The sequence below is a fragment of the Aquila chrysaetos genome, chromosome 1 (genome assembly GCF_900496995.4).
Source record: "Aquila chrysaetos chrysaetos chromosome 1, bAquChr1.4, whole genome shotgun sequence".
NCBI classification, from domain to species: Eukaryota; Metazoa; Chordata; class Aves; order Accipitriformes; family Accipitridae; genus Aquila; species Aquila chrysaetos.
This window is the reverse complement of record NC_044004.1, coordinates 14065233-14077487: the sequence shown is the minus strand read 5'-3', so window position 1 is coordinate 14077487 and position 12255 is coordinate 14065233. Positions and strand designations below refer to the sequence as shown.

The following is a 12255-nucleotide window of genomic DNA, read 5'->3' as shown; positions in this document are numbered from 1 at the left end:
GCAGCCGGGGGGGTCCCTGCCTGTCTCCCAGCGCGCCGGGGGGGGCCCGGCGGGAAGAAGAAGGAGAGGGGATGTCTCTCTTTTCCTTCCCTTTCCCCTTTGTGAACTCAGCGAACTTCGGCCAGCTGGCCGCGTCCCTCCGCCCTGCCGGTGGTGAAGCCCCCGTGGGGAGGCAAAACCCCAAATCCTCTCGACCCGAGGCAGCGCTTATCCCCCCCGCGCCCCCCACCCCCAGCCTCTCACCCGCCTCGGGTCCCGGGAGACCGCGGCCGCCGGTGCCGGGCGGCTCCGCGGGGCGGCGGGAACAGCTCTGTCCCCGCCTCGCCGGCGAGCGCAGGGCGCGGGTGCCGGCCCCGCTGGCGGGGCAGGAGCGGGGGGTCCGCGCTCGCCAGCGGGGGTCTGGGAGGGAGGATCCGCGAGGATCCAGGTAGATCCAGCTTTTACCGCTTACCAAAAGCCACCGGCAGCAGGACCTCCGCCTCCTCCCTCCCTCCCTCCCTCCTCCCCTCCTAACTCCCTCCCTCCCTCCCTCCCTCTCTCCCTCCCCTGCCCCTCCGCGATGAGAGACGGGCCAAGTCGGTGCGCGCCAGCCAGCAGCGATCTCTGCCAGGGGCAGACGGATCGCTTTCATGTCGCAGGGTGACTGCTAGCCCTGCCGAGGCTCCCCGGCCGGGGCCGGGGCCGGGGCCGGGGCCGGGGCCGGGGCCGGGGAGGAGGAGGCGGCGGCGGCGGCGGGCGGGCAGCTGCCCCCGGCGCCGGTGTGCCTGCCGGCGCGCCCCGCGGGATGCTGTCGGCGGGGGATGCGGAGCCGGCCGCGGACTAAGATGGGGGGCAGCCACTCCCACAGGGCGCCCGTCTTCGACGAGAACGAGGACGGTGAGTGCGGAGCTGTCCGCGGTACCGCGGCCGCGCGCCCCGCCCGCCGCCGTCGCGTCGCACCCCGGGGCCGCGGGCAGCGGCCGCTGCCCCCGGCGGGGGTCTGCCTCCCCCCCCCCCCCCCCCCCAGCCCCGCTCCCTCCGGGGAGCAATCCGGAGGAGATCCTCCGGCGGGGCGGTCTGCCGTGGGGTGAGCCGCCCGGGGAAGGAGGGGGGAAGAGCCCACCTTTGTCTGGCCGTTCGCACCGGTCGCCTGGGTGTTCGCTTCGAGGCGAGCTCCTCGGAAGTCCGGCACACCGTCGCTCGGGGTTTAAGCACATGGCGGGTAACTTCACACACGCGTTTATGAATGGGCACCGTTTCGGAGATCGCTTCTTTGTTTTCGCTTACAGCTGACTCTTTGCCCACCTGGCCGTTTTAAATGGCGGTAGCGCTCTCAGCCGGTATACTTCTTCCAGCACCTTTACTTTCTGAAACTTTTTTTTGGCTTGTTCCGAGACTTTTCTCCCTGCCTATACAATATGTCGTAAGAAAGTCTGTCTTGTAAAGTTTTTGGAAGGTAATGGGAAAGTTTGCGGAAAATACCCTGTTTCTTCACTATTTATGCAATTCCGGGTCATTTTCATATGTAGACCGTATTCAGCTGGAATTATGTGAATGCATTTCAATTACAATCATTTTGGCTTTTGAAGCAAAGAGAACACAGCATTCTTAGGAAGCAGATGTTTGTATATTATCACTAGAAATGTTTTTAATGTTACTTCTGGGATAGATGTTGTTGCCTATCTGGGCGATGGGTGCTTAATTTTGAGTATATTCCCGTCCTAGAAGTTCCAAATAAATTTTATTAGGAGGTGATTGTGCCTCAGTAGACTATCACACTGCTTTGGCTTTCTGAGGTCCATAACAAATCAAAAACCTGTATGCTCTTCCCTATACGGTCAGGATGCATGGAGACATTTGTATTACTTTGCTAATAGGGAGGAAATACATTAAATGCATGTGAAGTGCTTAAAAGGGTGAATACACATTTACTTGCATTTAAGACACAATTATCATTCCCTATTCCTTGACAAACTTGAAGAGGTATTTGATGAGGTTTGGTTTACAAGACTCCGTTGTTTGTGTGGAGAATAGGACAGACTATTTACTATTTGTGAATTGTGGTGCAATAGCTGTGATTTTCTTGTACTGATATAAAATTTCGGTCATTTACCATAGGTTATGCTATGTAAACAAGTGAGAGAGAAAGAATATCCCACCCCTTCCCCCCAGGTAAAATCTTGATCACTCACAATTAGTCTTGTAAACCTTGAGGTAACCCACCAAGAAATACCCAAGAGAAAAAGCATGGTGTTAATCTTGTCTAGACACCCTAAGGTAAAAAACTAGCCATCCCTTTGCCCTTGTAAGGCTTGTGATTGGGCTTTTTTGAGTCAGCGGTTTCCATGAATTATTACCACTTTTTTTTTCCATGAGACAAGGCTGTGGTCAGTTTTTGAACAAAATGAACAAAGTTCAATGGTAAATTACTGCAGAGAAGACTTCATGCCACTTAGTTCTTTTTCCCTCAGGAAAACATTTCTGTAATGCAGGCATTATTAATACCTAATTAAAAAAAGCACATAAAATATTTATGGATTTCTATTAGGTTATTATTTATTCTTTGCCTGGTTTTGGGTTTTTTTTTTGTTCCCCCTTTTTTCCCCACTATAATGCTCCTAACATAATCTCTTTTTTCCTCTTAAAATAGTATGCTTAGCACAACCATCTAGTTCAGAAGAGTCCATTGCTTTTGAAACAATAACCTGTTTCCTATACTACTTACAAATTATTATTCAGAATGGCATTTTCCCAAGTACCTAAATAATATAGGAAAAATCTCCTCTTTGAAAATGTATCTTACAAGGTTTACTCCAAAATCAAGCTGTATTTCATATTCCCATTAGTAGCTACAGGAATCATTGTTTTCCACAATATTGGACTCAACATGAAATTTAACAAAAAAAAAAAAACAAAAACAAAAGAGAACGTATAGCAAGAGAAAGTAGATTTGTTTCTTGAGACGCTATAATCTTGCTCAAGAATGACAATGCTTATCAATTCAAAGAGAACTGGAATAAATGAGTTGCATATGAATATGTAGGCATAGTAGAAGCTAAGCTATTTAGTGTATTGTGTGTAACGTCACAGCTGCCTCTTAAAATGAGAAAAAAGTATTGTCATTTTATGTTCATATGTGTAATGATGGATGTAGAATAAAACATGAATTTTGGAAGAAGAAGTCTAAAACCATTTACTGACACTTTGTAAATCATAGAAAAGATTACTTACTCAGTGTACCACTTAACAAAGAGTATGTGGAAATAGTACATGTAGAGCACCCGGGTACTGCCTGACAAGCCTATAGAGTACCTATTCTAGAGTTACCACTCATGTTTTCTGTCTAATGAGAATAGGTGTTGATCCACTGAGTAGATCTAAAAAGTACAGGTTTTATGTAGACTCCCCACCATGCTTAGGATAATAAAAAATGATCCAGCCAGAAGGCTGGACTGTATGCTGTAAATCCCCAGTTATCACAGACAGCATAACACATCATTATCATACACTGATCTTTTTAAAGGCCATAATACATAACATTTTTAAACTAGCTATATTTGTTCTCTATGTTCTATTTTTGTTAGAAGGATCTTCCAGAACTTCACTCTTTGAATGGTTAGAAACATCTGTTTTCCTGATTAAATGAATCCTAACCTATTTATAAGATTTATGTTTATTTCAACTTTTTTGTTAGCATAAACAGCTCTCCACCCTCCATGATTACTCCAGTGCATTGATAGACAGCAAAAATATCCCCTCTCACTACTTGTTTTTTAAGAACAACTCTTCTAGTTTTCTCTTATTTCCACTGTTTTTTCATCTCCCGTGCCCCCCACCTGCATGCATTTGAACTTGTCTTGGTTGCACACAGATAACCCAAATTATACACAGAATTGCTGGTGAGTTTTCACCAGGACCTTGTGCTGGAAACAATCCTTCCTGGTCTCTACTGGAAATAACTTTCCTGGTACAGCCTATAACTACATATGCCCTTTTCATGGATGTATCATGTGGATAGTTCAGTCACCCTGTGATGTTAGCCCACCAGTGCCCTGTTCAGCAATATCCACTGATGACCTCCAATCTAAAGCAGAAATTTTTGGTGTTCCTATGTGCATGACCTTGCATTTTTTATGGCTGAATTTTGGTCCATTTCTATTAATGATATTCTCAAAGTTGGTCACCCACTTCTTTCCTTGTGATGCTCCGATTCTCCATTACTTTATCAATGTATTGTATCATCATCACTTGTCAGCTCCATGTCAGTTATCAAGTCCACTGAATATGTTTTGTAAGTATTCAGCTGGATTATTTCCAGACTTCATCTTCTTTGCTGTTAACCACCATCAGCCTCATAATTCCCATTTCAAAATAACATTTTTTCCTATGTTATCCACCTTGCGTTTTGCCAGTTAATCATCGCCTTGTTCAACTTTGCTTATACTTTCTTATATATCACCTCACTGAAATTGAGAAAAATTAAATTGAAGCCAACTCTACTATCTACAAAATAAGTTTCTCATCAAGGAAAATTATCTGGTTACTCTTGCACAAACAGCTTCTGGTAAACCCATGCTGTATTTATCTCATTTTTTCTTCTTAGCCTAGGTTAAAGCACAACAAGAGCTAGGAAAATCCAGTGGACAGAGTCCTTTGTTTGCCTAGAGCTTATACGCTGGCTAAAGAAGCTCAACACAAAAATATGTTTCATTTATTGATTTTTATTGCTGTATAGGTTGGATAGACAACTAGCTCTGGTGTAGCAGCATCACTACCTCTAATCAAAACTAGATACTTTAATGGGTTGGCACCATAACATTTTTTCAGACATTTAGAAAGTGTTTTTAAGCTAGATACTACACTAATTGTGTAGTCAAGTCAGCACTCAGGTAAAAGAAAAACAATTTCATTTTGGTTAATACTGCTGAAGCAAAGGAAGGTTGACTCTCTTTACCTCGAATATTTCCTACTCTTATAACAACTGTCCTCTCCAGAATATGTGTATCCAGTACTAGTATCAGGAGCACAAAGGAGTACATCTTTTCTCATGTTCAGCTCTTCAGAAACAGCAATAAATTCATGAGAATGGCAATAGAAAGGCAAGAGGAATATTCACCATTGGTAAATATTACTTACAAATTCTCAGTAAATATCATAAGTAACAAATACGTTAGCAATAGCCTGGTGACTGTAAAGAGTATCTTTCTTGCTGGATTTGCTTGACTGTGCTCTGTTAAAACTTCAATGATATTTAACAGGTGAAAGTGAAATAGTAGAAAAGAGTCATTTAGGAAAAAGCTGACTCAGGAGAGATATTACTACTACCAAATAGTAGTAACATATTTGCCTATATTGTGGTGGAGGATACAGAGGAAAGGATAAGAAACCAAAGTGTTAGAGGCTAGAAGTTGTTCCTGTGAAGTGATATGGCAGTTGTATTTGATTATTTGGGGCTTAAAAAGTCAGTTTTGCCACAGCTACTTTTAGAAACAAGTGCATTGAACTTTTAAAGAGCTTGTTTTTATTTTTATAGTATGTGACTTTACATTTAAAGCAAATACGTATTTCCAAAGAGCCTTTCGCTGAGCATCCTGAAGCTACAGAGCTTGAACACTCCTTTGTGGAGGTCAGTGTGACATGCTGTGCCTCAGTACTGTAGTCTTGTATGAGGGAAATGAAGCATAGCAACATGCCTTGGCTTATTTCTACATGGCCGGTCCCTGATTCACTGTAGTGCTTATGGATCTACTTAACTTCAAGCAAGTGCTGAAGTCCCACTGCTTTGCCCAAGTCATAACTTTCTGCTCTAGCATCATAACTACAGAGCTCAATGGAAATCTTATGGACTATGGAATATAGCATCCATCCTCTGGAGTTAAACTTTAAATTCTAAATTGTAATTTAAAATTGATTTCTACCTCTCCTTTTTAGAAAAGCCTTCAGCTTAAATGAAGGATTTTAAGTTGTTGGCAAGTTGCAGAAAAAGTCATTATTAAAAGATCAGCTGCTGAAAAGACCATCTTGTACTAAAAGCATAAACCCCAGATACGGATCCTAACAAAAAGGCCTGCGATGAATATGGATTCAGGTAGCTAAATTCAGAGCATAATGGCTGAGTTTATATAAAGTGCAGTGGAAGAACTATAAAAGTGACATAGGGAAAAATGACACACAAGGGTTTCACTTGGAACCAATTTAAAGCAATGGTTAAATGTCAAAATAAGTCAGAATCAAAATAGAGTATGCAGTGTCCGGTTATTGTCAGTGATATGATAGTGCCCATCAGCCTGCTGCCACAAAGCTGTAATGGATAATGTCTGAGGCAGTCGTATAACAACTGTGAAGAGCTTGAATCACGAGGCTAATAGCATACTCTTTTCAAACTAATTGTTTCATAAAATATAGCCCTACAGAACAGTTAAATAAAGGGTCTAGAGTCTAAATAACTTTTGTTAGTGAAAGTAACAAATACAGGGTGGGATTAATATTTCTGCTGGATTTTTGGTTTGTTCGTGCAATTTCTGTAACCGGTTATATAGCACCTTACTTCTTCCTTCACAAAGATGAATATTCCAAAACCCTTTCAGAACTGGACTGGGTAGGAATACCACAATGTGACTTAAAATTTCTCTAAGGCAGTTCTGTGTCAAAAAATGGATAAAACACAGCTGTTGAAGGCATTTTTTTATGCTGGATATCAAGGTTTTAGGTAAATAAAATCCAGACCATTGGATTTTTATTTTTTGTTTTATGGCCATGTTGAACTATATACAATTTTATTTTCCACTTATTGAACTTTAGACATGAAGTCATCGTTATGTGTAGCGCAATACATTTCAGAAACCCTAATGGTAGTGTCTGTACAAACACAGAACAAAATAGTGATCAGTGTGGAGCTTGCAGTTACAGCATGGTATGTGACAGTAGGAGAATATAGACAGAAAGGAGAGCACAGAAGAACAATATGATAATTGCAGGCAGTCACAGAGGTACCAACTGCCAAACTGTTGTCAAGAGTTTGCATGGTCTGTGCCAAAGGAGGTTCAGGAGTATCATGGCATTGCAACCACCATCAGCCATTATCTCCCCTACTCAGTCTTCTTAAAGCTTTGGTACAATGTACACAAATAATGTGGACCTCTTCAGACACTAAATGGTAACTATAGGTGAAGTTTAATACTAGATCACAGATTTCGCTTTTCTACAGGGAACTCTAAAGAAAAGCAGGATGAATCTGGCACTTCCATCTTAGCTTCTTGCTCCCTCGAATGAGCTGCATCTCTGTTCTCCCATTTGACTGTCCTAAAAATGTTGTGCAATATCTGATTTACCTCACACTGTCAGGACTATAACAAGGGACTTTCAAGGGACAGCTAAAGTATTTACCAATTTTATTTTACTTTACCATCATCCAGATTCAACAAAATCTCTGCCAGCAATGGTTTAGAGATGGACCAGATGAATTTTCAAGATCCTTCCTAAAGATATTTTCTACAATTCCAAGATTTAGTTTTCTGCTTTGGTGGAAACATCCTTGTCATAAGGATGGATAAGGTGGAAACGTCCTTGTTTTAAACGAAGGCATCATGTAAGTCTTTGCTGCTGCTTTTGTAGCCTTCCAGAATTTACACAAGTGGTTGGCCTGACACCTATCTCTAAGACTGTTAAGGAATTTCTTGGTGGCTTGTTATCTAGGAAGTGTAAGTGCTCAGGAGAGGTAACATTTTACCCATGTTGCTATGTGTGTTACGTAGTGTGCCTGGATGTCAAGACAGGCTTTTTGGGTAACCAAGTATATATAATTCAAAGCTAACCAAACATCAAGCAAGATAAGCTTACAGACTCCTATCCAAGGTCAGGGAAAACTCCAAATGTGAAACAAACTGTGAGAAAACAAGATTATTTTCTAAATCCCAACACCAATGCTTTTGCAATTGCTCCTTTAGAAATTCATAAATTGCCTCCCATCTCTGCCCACAATGTTTCTTGCAGTGAAAAAGTAAGGCTCTGCTCCTTCAGTTGTGCTGCTGTGGTTTTCTGTGCCAAAAGAGTAGGCTTTCAAGAGAGCTGGGTTCTGCAGGACTGGTGAAGCCGAATGGTGGAAGAAGCAGCACACTGAAAAGTAAATGCTTAGTTTTCCCATGGACAAATGATGTTCAAATGTACAGAGATATTAAACTGACTCTACTCCTCAATATTGGCTTCACATCCAGTAGAGTTCAAAAGATCAGTCCTTCACTTCTGCCAGTGAGATCGTGAGGCTGGTTGCACTCACTCCCCTCTGACACCTTCCCATAGAACAAGGGGGAACAGGTCTATCACCTCCCTTTGGGCTCCAGTGTGACATGCACTGGGTCATTGATAGCATCTGGCATGAAAGTAAAAGAATTCCTTGATGTGGATGTGGGTTACAAAGATAGCAGTAATGTGGGAATGCATTTTTTTGTGAACCTTGAGTAACATGCTCTCCAGTGAATGGAGGAAGTTCAGCCCAGAATCAAATGTTGTACCTGACTGAATTAGAAAATGACTGAGAAAATCTTTGGAAGAAAAAAATAGCAAGGAATTATGATCTTGCTCATAGATACTCAAAGAAAGTAGGTCCTATCCTACCAGGACTGTCTTTGTACAGTCTCTTCTGAATGTGGGCACAAGAACGAAGAAGGCAGGGGTTTTGTTGGCCAAGCATAAGACTCATACTTCTTTCTAGCTTCCTCATTAAACAACAAGGCTGGGAAAGCAGAAGCAGAAATCCTCCTGATGCAAAACCTAGTGAGCAGTGAAACCTGGGACCAAGCAATGAAGGGCGGAAAAGAGGAAAAGATTGTCAAATCAGTTTTGGAGGTTTCACAGTATTTCGACTTAGCTAGAGTGAGCTAATGCTGAGGTGGTGGGAAAGGTGTTGAACACAAAAGGTTGCTACTGAGATCAATCAATACAAAGCAAAAAAATTCTGAGAGGATATTCAAAGGAAAAGGACAACTCCAAGTTCAGCCGGATAGTAGAGCTCCGCAGTATCCTATAATCGTAAAATATATGAGGGGAAGGGACAAAAAGTAGGGAACTTAGCCACAAAACTTAACAGGAGAGGCATGGACTTTCTGGAGGGGGAAGAGCAGCAGTGTGCACATCAAGGGACCTGATCTCTCTTGAGCACAGTTCTGCTTAATTTAATGACCTAGTTAAATTGATTACCTTAAACTACATTACTTACTGTGTAATATAAGCCTATGTTGAACTGTTGCTGAATTTGCTGTTGTACTTGTGAACACTGTATATGGGTGCATATGTAAGCTTCCCTGCAACAGGAAAAAGTAAAAGATTATTATTCTGCAAAGATCAAAAACTTGTGCTAGCAATAAACGTTGTTTTCTTAACTAAATCATATTCTGAGTTTCCTTGGATTCAATCACAATTTGGCATGAATAACAAATACAGGGTGTTTGCAGAAACAGAACAGGCAAATGCATTGATTTTTTTTCTCCTTTGGTTAAAGAACAAAGCTGGTTTACTCTCTGGGGTTCAGTCTCTAATACATTATCTGTTTTGAAGAATAACACTGGCTTTTATTTGTCTGCATTCGATTCCTTTATCAGAAATGCCTGTTCATATCACACAGTATCTGCTGATGAGCACTGATGGGGCCCAAGATGCCTACACCTTCTCAGTACAAGAGGAGGTTGAGTGTTAATACGTTTATCAGGACCTAGAACTGATTATCTTAATACAGTATTTCATGGAACATCCTTTGACTTCATTTTAAACTCTTAGAAATGAATTTTACACTCTATAAATGATACATCATGTGTATAGAGTACAACTTTACACTGTACACTTCAAGTTCTTACTCTTTGTCTAATGTAGTAGATGGGCTTTTATTGTACTTCCTCTATGCAAAGGGTTTTTTGATAGGTACTAGTACTGTACCTTTATAAAATACAAATTTCTGGAGAAAAGAGGAAAGAATGAAGGCATCTGTTTCTTCACTCTTGAGTACTACCAGGCTTTCCCTTTCAGATTCCTCACTTACCAGAATCTGACAAATATAATGAAAGTGCAGCATGTGACCTGTTTTCAGGTTGTCCTCAGGAAAATCTTAGTGTTACATATTGACCTATTCCCTTAGGCAGTGAGCATTCACCTGAAGTGTCCAGCAACAAGGGACTCTAAGAGCAGGGGTGTACTTTGGTATCACAGAAAAGATGACTTTGTTTTGTTCCCAAGAAGTTATTTTCCACCCCAATAACCAGAAGAGTTCTTTACACTGTAATCGTCTCTCACCTGGTCAGTTTGACCTCATCTTTAGCTTCCTTAATTTCCACATTGACTCTTATCAACTTGTGTATTTTCATAAGTAAATGAAACAGTCTGAATGGACAGGCTAGGATTTGTGAGGCAATTGGACAGTTTTGGTTTTAACCAGTGGAAATTTAAACTCCGTAAAAAATGTTTGTAAAAATCTGATATCTCTTCTTAAATCACTGCCTCAGTTCTAGAGGCCGTCAACTTTCTGCATTTTCCAATCTGGTGTTCTTTGTCTGTCAGGAAACCTAGCAGTATGCAACCAAGGAAACCATGCTGGAGATTTGGCCCTTAGGGACATGGTTTAGTGGTGGACTTGGCAGTGTTAGGTTTATGGTTGGATTCGATGATCTTAAAAGTCTTTTCCAACCTAAATGATTCTATGATTCTATGATTTCAGTTTATTTCACTTGTATTCAGTCCATCAGGGTTCCTTTTTCAGTTTTGCGTATGATTACTTTCTGCTATAACTAAAGGAAGATTCTATCTATAACCAGTTTTTCTCCTACAACCCTTTTCTATGATCTCTGTCACAATTCTATAATACTTTTATTCTTAGAAATGTTGTATCCTATTTTCTGACATTGTTATTAAAGTGCAATATAGACATATAAGTTACTTTCATACATTCCATAATTAAGACAAAGGCATTTTCCTTTTAAATGGAAGGAACTCTCCTTAGAAAGCATTACTAGAGTGGATGGCAGCCTATTATACAGGTTTTTAAGGCTTTAATGATAACTAAACATAGGTGATGGATCTGAAATTTATTTACCAAATTTTATATCCCCATAAATATTTTCTTCATAATATCATATCATAATACAAAAGTCTGTATTTTATATTTCATTAATCCTTTTCTACTTTTTTCTATTTTGAAAATATGTGGTTTGGATATATTCACCAAATCTAGCCTACCAGTTTTTTTATCTGACTCGAAATATGAATTAAATCTGTGCTTTTTAGCCTTCTACTTCTATCTGTTCATATTTTCTTGCTTTGGAGTTCATTTCCACTTTCCCTCTCATTTTCTCTCTTTCTTTCTTTTTTAAAAAAATTATTTTAATTCCAGTTCTTTGAAGTTTGGAAACCTTTAGATAATTTCTACAGCTGATGTACTTTTCTGCCCTGTCATTTTTAGCTTGGTTTGATAGTGAAAGAAGTAGAACACTGGCTTTGTCATTGTATTGCTAACACTGTTCTGTGTAAGAAAGACTGTTGTATTAAGTAGGATAAATATACTACAAGGCAATATACTGCAATGGACAAAAATTATTTTCCTTCTTTTTCCTACTTTTGCAGTGATAAGGGAACACCTGCTGTTCCTTATTTAAGATCTAAAAATGCAAACTGAGTTAATCCTTCCAGTAATTATTATTTCATTTTGATATTGTTCTGCCTGCCTTGCTGAGTGGTGGGAACTGTTCTTAGCCACCCCGTTAAAACAGAGTTGCAATGTAATCACAAGATCACCATTAGCCTCCTGAGTGTCCTTCACACCTTTCTGAAACTACCCTCCGCTTCCCTCTGGATTGTTTTCACATTATGTTATGAAGATTGTTTTTATGCCTTTTGGGGTTAGGTTTAGCTAAATCTTTGTCCAAGCTGTAAAACTTGCAAACTCTTTTGGGACAATGCCACATCTTAGGCACTGTGATCTGCTACACAGAGCTTGAAGTCAAAGAACAAAACTAATCAAAAGATCCCTTCTGAGAAGTGGGAAAAAAGTCCTTATTTTAAGTCCAGCTTCACATTTGACTGTTTTAGCGTATGAAAACTACAGAGATAGCTGCGCAGTCTTATGTGCAGGGCATTGCTGCAAAACAAAGTTAGCCTTTACTGAGATTGGTTTGGATATAATGGGAGGAACAGTCTAGCCCGAAGTCTTCTGCAGCTTCATGAGATTTTTCTCTGCCCAGCCTCAGCATGTGAATTTTCAGGAACAGTATGACAATTACGCCATTATTTCCAACT

General features: G+C 40.8%; 1 protein-coding gene across 7 annotated transcripts in view; it reads left to right on the top strand.

The window, feature by feature from the left end:
- The first annotated feature begins 364 nt into the window (after nucleotides 1-364).
- STK32B (serine/threonine kinase 32B) overlaps nucleotides 365-12255 on the top strand; it is a 183051-nt gene continuing 171160 nt past the window's right edge. For 5 of the 7 annotated variants that reach the window (XR_003925229.1, XR_003925214.1, XR_003925218.1 and 2 more), the window contains exon 1: nucleotides 365-876. Coding sequence is in view for 2 of the 7 variants with exons in the window: in XM_030026988.1 (XP_029882848.1) it covers nucleotides 801-876 (76 nt within the window). In the remaining 5 variants the exon portion in view is untranslated. The remainder of the gene's footprint in view (nucleotides 877-12255) is intronic. The other 2 variants (XM_030026967.1, XM_030026997.1) reach the window with 2 other exon arrangements.